At 34.7% G+C, this 7055-nt stretch overlaps 1 protein-coding gene across 7 annotated transcripts; it reads left to right on the top strand.

Annotated features, from left to right (window-relative positions):
- The first annotated feature begins 2062 nt into the window (after window positions 1-2062).
- LOC139895981 (uncharacterized) lies at window positions 2063-5652 on the top strand. 7 transcript variants are annotated; one of them, XR_011776088.1, is made up of 5 exons: window positions 2063-2376; window positions 3290-3388; window positions 4057-4161; window positions 5024-5192; window positions 5443-5652. XR_011776088.1 is itself a non-coding variant. In XM_071878550.1 (5 exons), the coding sequence occupies exons 1-4, from the start codon at window positions 2359-2361 to the stop codon at window positions 5170-5172; spliced, it is 390 nt and encodes a 129-aa protein (XP_071734651.1). In that variant the 5' UTR covers window positions 2063-2358; the 3' UTR covers window positions 5173-5192; window positions 5443-5652. The 7 variants fall into 7 exon arrangements, 2 of the variants coding, with proteins under 2 accessions (XP_071734651.1, XP_071734652.1); XR_011776091.1 differs by having other exon boundaries at window positions 4057-4209; XR_011776090.1 differs by having other exon boundaries at window positions 4057-4209; window positions 5005-5192.
- Window positions 5653-7055: the final 1403 nt, after the last annotated feature.

Raw genomic sequence — 7055 nt, 5'->3', positions numbered from 1 at the left:
GAGGTTTTTAATCATATATGAGCATGTTAGAACAAGTTTCATGTGAATCGGAGGTCCATAGTATGCCAAACATTTTTCGTAATTTGGACATGGTGGTCAGAACCTGACCACGGCTTATGTCGCGCCGCGACATAAGCTGGCCGCGCCGCGGCATTAGCCGTGTGCTGGTACCTGGTCAGTCTCAATTGTTCAAGTCCCAAATCAAAACTCTTTCAAGCATAAATTACAAACCGCTAACTCTTAGAACTCGCACCTTATATCGTTGGAAAGCTCTTTTGACGTAGTATGCAACTAAACACAATTCATCAATCAAAAACCTCATTGACAATAATCGAATTCTCGTCATGTGATCAATAAAATTCCATTTTCAAAGCTTCAAGTTCATCAATATGCATTTTAAGTTTCGGGAATCCAATTCACACATATGATATGCCGTTTCGAAGGTAATTAAGCATACATTACAACTAATCACTAACAATTAACATTCCATGGCATTCAAGCATCAAAAGTTCATGTCAAGAACTATCAAACCCTAGTCAAACATCACAAAATCAATATTCATGTTTTTGAAGTTTTCTTAATCAACCTACGCATCAAAACGAAGCTAGTGATACTAGTAACACAATTAAAACATGCACTTTAACAATCTAACAACATTAACTCATCCAAAATCAAGGATTAAGCACACCCATTTCAAGTTCATGCTAGTTACTCCAAAAACAACAAATCGAGCAAACCAAACATATATTCATGTTAGACTCGAGCCATAGACACTAACTAACACCATTTCAAATCAAAAACACGAATTTAGAGAAATCTAGAGTTTTAGAAATGTTACCCAAACGAGATGAAGTTGGTATCAAATTGTAGAGGATGAAGAGAGGATTCCAAATATGTAATCGGATTTGTTGTGAGCTTCCAAGATTGAATTTAGATGATGAATGAATGGAATGGGTTTGTGTGTGTGTTCTTGAGATGGAGAGAAAAGGGATGAGGGAGATGATGGAATGGATGAAATGGGTTGACTAGTTGACCTAGTCAACTAGTTTGCCCATTTGGCAACTCCGGTCCCTCGAGTTTCAAAGCGGGTGCGGGATTTAACCGATCGAATATTTTTAAAACGCAAGTTAACGAGAGATGTTATAATTAAATGACGGAATTATTATGAACGTTAGTCAACGGAAACTACGAATTTAAATAACGAAAGGTATTATTTAAAAGAAAAAGACGGTGTTAAAATTAAATTTAACGGAAAAACGCGGGATGTTACAAACGGTGGGAATGTTGACGGCGGATTTGGAAAACGGTGAAAATGAGGCACGACTCCGAGTGCTCTTAGCATTTCGTTCACTTACTAGTTGTGGTTAATAAAGTTTGTAAACCCTTCGTTTAATAGTGAGTATAAGTTTATGATGACTAATGATCAATGACTGTTTAATTGACATTTTTTAATAACGGACAAATTACCTTTAGTAGAATGATGACTTGACAGCCATTAACGCAGCGTGATCGAGCTTGTTTTGCTCCCATCACGCCCCCATAGCGCCGCTATGGGGCGCGATCGTTTATTTTTTTTGGTGGCATGATTCGAGCTTCACGGTGGGTGATGGTGGGGAGTTGCAAATGAGAAAGGGACACGTGGGGCATGGTGCAGGAAGGGTTGCATCTTCTATTTTATTTTCATTTTCTATTTTACGTAATTGAAATGAAAAATGAAGATCCGGTGAGTGGTGCGATGGTGAATTTCAAATACAGTACAGAATATAATTGAAGAAGATGAAGTATTTAGAATATTTACAAATTAGTCCCTAGACTATGTATTGATTTATATAAATAGATTGTTTGTTTGTAGTTTAGTCCATAAAGTTTTATTTTTGTAAGTATATAATTTTATAATTTATTAATTTTATATATTTGTGTATTTAAATTTAATCATATTTTATATAACTTATTATTATACACTATACTAACTCCCGCAAACCACCTCCTAAACCTACTGGGTAAAGCCCCTAAAAATACTGTTACACTGTTTACGTTACTGTACCACTGTTTACGCTCCTGTTCTACTGTCTAACCCTAATTAAACACCGCTCATTACTTCTTGCCTCATTTCTTCTTCCCTCACTCTTCTTTCAAACGAACCACCATCGACCACCCCATCACCGCCATCACCACCAAACGACACCAAACGCACCACAAACGACCACCCCATCACCGCCATCACCACCGCTCCACACCGTCGATTACTCATCGTTACGAACCCCGCTAGCAGGAATCATTTGCGTGAATTCTCGGCTACATCGGTTGCTTTCGCTGGCCGAAATCAGTTGTCGCCTTCACCCTGGAATCACAAACTAAATGAGAAAGGAGATTCAGGTATGTTTCTTCTTCTTTCTTTCTTTCTTTTTTTTTTTTTTTTTTGGGGAATTTGGAGGTAGATTTTAGGGTTTCCGTTTTGATTTTCGACTTGGGTTAACTTTTCTGTTCTTTTTTTTTTTTAATTTTTCTTTCAATTTTTAGTTATTGAAGGTAGCATAAATTGCTAAAACTCCTTGCTCATATTGCTGGTTATGTGGTGGCTGTGCAACAGCTATAATGCAAGCATATTTTTATGCATTACAACTGTTTGTTAATATGTTTCAACGAACAAAGTAGAACCTCTAATTACCTTCTCAGAGTTATTTGCTTTCAGTTTTAATTTCGGTTTGTATGCATACAGATGGTGCCATACTCAGTATTAACAAATTTAGTTAGATTTATCTATGTTGGACTTAGTTGGCTTGACTTTCACAAGTTAATAAGTGAGTTCTCTTTTGAAACGAAATAATTATTTGATAATTGCAGTACCTTTGAGGTATGATTTACCTACATGTAATAGCACTTCTAATTTTTTTATACTCTATGGTTGATTGTTTCAATAAGTTAAGTGCAAAAAGAGGTTAAGATTGATGCAAATGATTCATGTATCAAATTGGGTTGTTTCACATAGTACCTTTGATTTGTTTCTTCAATTACTTAACATTCGAATCTCATATTCTTTTGTGTTGGGTCAAATCCATGTACCAAAAGAAAACATACACATGCATAGTCGTGAAAATGAATGAAAAGATCTTTGATGAAATGTTTGATACACTGTTTGCTTGATGTATATATCATTTGGTTGGTTTTAGCCTTTTTATAGGTTGATAACTTCTGTTGGTTTTGGTATATCATGTTGTATATGTATTTGAAGGTGTTCATTAAACTATTGATATATATTTGTTGACAATATATATCGTTGTACTTGCAGTGGGTACTTATGGACTTATTTTTTCTCATTCTTCTGCTGGTATCACACATTCTCGCAATCAGTTGCCATGTCAACCTTCTATTCTACATGAGTCTAAAGGTATTTAGTTACACGTTTATATCTTTTGTGACTAATCTTCATTTTCTGTTTACTAGATCATATAGTATTTTGTTTATGTAATTAGGAATCTTGATATAATAAAATATAAAAGTGTAACTAAATATATTTAGACTAATGTTTTTCGCTGATTGTCTTATGAATTTCTTATCGATTGCCTGAAAAGTTTGTTACCCAAGAAAGAACAAAACCTTACTTATAGGAATGGTTAAAACACGACCACCATGTCGTGTTAAGTGTATTGGCATGTTTTGGTATTTTGAAAAGGAGTCTTGAACTTATTTTAGTTGAGGTTGGAAATTATAATTCGTTTGGGTCATAATTGTCCATTTCGACCCGTTTACGTTATTTATGCAAATTTGAAATTGTCTACAGGTTTATAATGTTATTTTAAACTTTTGGAGTGATTTTGGGTCACATAGATATATTGGATAAGAGTTTGGGTCGCCAACCATTTTTGGTGTCATTTTGGGTAAAAGTGTTAAAATGACTTTTGGCATTACTTTGCGGGTCCGTAACTTGAAAATGGTTGAGTTTGGATGATAAGTATTAATAATGATAGAAAGTATTCCCGACATTCTTTAAAATGGTATATAATATGTTTGGTGTTGTCGAGTGTTAACGTGTTTTATACGGGCGTCAAAATGAAGGGTTTGCAGCTGCTGCTGGGTTGCTGTTGTGCAGCAACAGCAACATGTGTTCTAAAAATTTATTATGGGCCTGTTTTTAGAAGACCATTCTACATGAGTCTGAAGGTATTTAGTTACACTTGACATTGATTACAAGACTTCGGCTAAAATCAAGTAAGTTATTATGATTGAATGAAAAAATTGAATTTGATGTCTATGTAACATGTTTGTCATAACTGGGCTGGTCACATAATTCGTGAGTTTGTTGGTTCTTATACATAAAGTGAGTCTCTTTAGAGCGGGTTAGATTTTACTTAACATATTAGTGTGTAGAACATGACTGATCAATATAAAATGTTATAACCAAAACTTTCATAATCTTTCACCTAATATTCTTCTACCCAAAAATCCAAAATGGCCATATATAGATTTCCATTTTGCTGTCATTGCATATATAATGTGTATAAATGTTCTGTCTGAGTTCAGCCCGCTTATAAAGGGGATTGAATCCCTGAAAACTACAAAAGTAAATGCAAGTTGAAAAATGGGCGAGTCACGTGTTTGGTAATTGGTCAAATTGGGTTTGAGCTTGGTTGACTAAAAACATACATTTCTTTCAAATCTAAAATATATAAAAATTAAATTTTAAATAGTTTGCTTATGAAGTGTTATAATAGTAAACATCTCTATTTCATGAATCATGTAAACGACTTTCAAGATGTTTGACCCATTTGACCCAATTCTTTATAAACATGTCATAGTCAGAGTGGACCATCCATTTTGGAACATGTTGAAATAATATAATCAGTGCATTATGGTTATGTTAGAACATCAAAAGCTAAAGTTTTCCGAATTCAAAAAATTTGAATGAAAACAATAGTGTTTTCCAAATTCAGTGTACCCAATATTTGTAATTTCTAATTTTAGCTACAATAGAGTTTAAGACTTTATAGTATGTTCATTTCACAGGTACTTATTTTCCTTTCAGTTAACATGAGATGCAGCACTTGCGTACTTTTGACAAAGTTGAATGATTTCGCTACTCATGGACAGTTTCATATACCGCACAATCAAAAATGCCAAACCCTCGCTGCAGCAAAGCCATATTTGATGCTTTCTTTGTGGTTTGGATATTGATCAACATGGCAACTGGTCATGTAAGAATATATCTGTAATTTTTATTGTTTATGATTATTAAGGTTGAAAATCTTTTATTTATACTATGTTGGATTAGTTGTTTTCTTATAGTAGTTGAATCAGGAGTCAAATATATGCTGCTGTTTTATGTTCATCATTTTCATTTGTAGATACAAATGTTGTGTTGTTTCTATTATGTCATTTTATCTTCCTTGAAAAACCATAGTTTTGTTACAAATTTTATAACTATTCATAATTTCTGCTCTGTAGGTGTTTTCACATTATTATCGGGACATTGGTGATCGTGAGGCACATCAGAACTTTCTATGTAGTCTTCATAACTCTATGTCTAGAACTTCCGTATGTTAAACAGAAACTATAGTCTATATTGTCTGTATTAAAATCTATATGCATTCACCTATGCAAAACAACACAAACAAAAATCATTTATCCACTAGCGCAGCAACGCGCGGCCCTCTACACTAGTTTAAATATTAATTACAGTAATAAAAGAAAAATAAATAATATAACTTATTTAAAAAATGAAAAAGAAAATAAAAATGTGGGACCAATTACTCCATCACACAACCATCACGCTATCCTACTATAAACTTCATCACGCCATCACACCATCACATTTGCCAAATCACCACTATACCCCACAAAAACACCCATCACACCCCATCACGCCCATTAACACTAAATAAGGTCTTAGTGATTTTGGATATAAAACGAATATTCCAAAACTCTCCCACTTCACCTTGAAATATAAATAAATAAATAAACCTAAATGCAATAATGTGATCATTGGAAGAGTATGCACGTATCTAACTTAACTGACCAGCACAAAAATATAGGACTACATACATGATATGCCAAACTTCCAAATAGCCCCACCTCAGCTACTTGGTTATACAGACAACCTAATTACAGGTAGGTAATAAGCTAAAATAAACAATGACTTCATTAACCAGCCCCTGCTCATCTATGTTCCCAACCACAACCATCACTCGCCAATCAAGACTCTTTATTGACTGCAAACAGCAACCGTTGGTGCTGCGACTCAGAGGCGGAGGAGCTATTAGAGCCAACGGTGGTGGAACGGTAGTTACAGCAACAGATGACCAACTGTTGAAGAAAGGAATAGCTGAATTCTACGATGAGTCGTCAGGAATATGGGAGAGTATATGTGTAACAGACTGAAACCCAGGCTAGTTGTAAGTGGACTATTTTTGCCCTTAGGGTTTGTGCTTAGTCTTAAGTGATTTTTATTTTAATTATTTTATTAGTGTTTTATTATAATTGTGTTGTAAACAGTTTGTGACAAGGGTCCCAGAACAGGTTTGTTTATTTTATTTGGACCTCGTTTGGGTTACCTAATCTTGTGCGAAAAGATATCAGATAACTGGTAAATACCCGTGTGGTGTGAGGTGGGGAAAATAGCAGCCTTAAGTGACTAGTGTACTGCCTTCTTCTTTCCATTTCTAGAATTTTCCCAAACACACCCGTACCTTCATCCCTCCCACCCACCCAAACCCTAATTCTCCATTGTTGATCTTGAGCTCGAATTGGTCTTGAAATCACGTTCTTTACACTCCACTGATTCTTTTAAGGTATGAATCATGAGCTTTCATGATCAATTTAGTGTTAAAATGGTGTTTTTAAGTGTATTTGTTCAAAAGCTTGATTTTTGTGTCAAAATCCATGGATTTGATGTTGTTATGGTCAAAACTTTGTGGGTTTATAGTCTATAACATGTAGTATTTGAGTTGTGGTAAGTTTTGGTGTCGAAAACGAGCTCTAGATCGAGTTTTGGTGAATTTAGCTTGATGTCCGTAGGTTGTGTTCAGAATCTGCAAATGATGAACACAGTCGGCCGACTG

Source organism: Rutidosis leptorrhynchoides, chromosome 3, assembly GCF_046630445.1.
Source record: "Rutidosis leptorrhynchoides isolate AG116_Rl617_1_P2 chromosome 3, CSIRO_AGI_Rlap_v1, whole genome shotgun sequence".
NCBI lineage: Eukaryota > Viridiplantae > Streptophyta > Magnoliopsida > Asterales > Asteraceae > Rutidosis > Rutidosis leptorrhynchoides.
Note: the sequence above shows the minus strand (reverse complement) of the source record. Positions and strands in the feature narration are given on the sequence as shown.

Bases quoted from the DNA above. Each gene is read 5' to 3' on its own strand.
- LOC139895981 (XM_071878550.1), top strand. The intron at 3,389-4,056 runs GTATTTAGTTAC...GTCAAAATGAAG, and splicing joins TATTCTACATGAGTCTAAAG to GGTTTGCAGCTGCTGCTGGG. The intron at 4,162-5,004 runs GTATTTAGTTAC...TTCATTTCACAG, and splicing joins CATTCTACATGAGTCTGAAG to GTACTTATTTTCCTTTCAGT.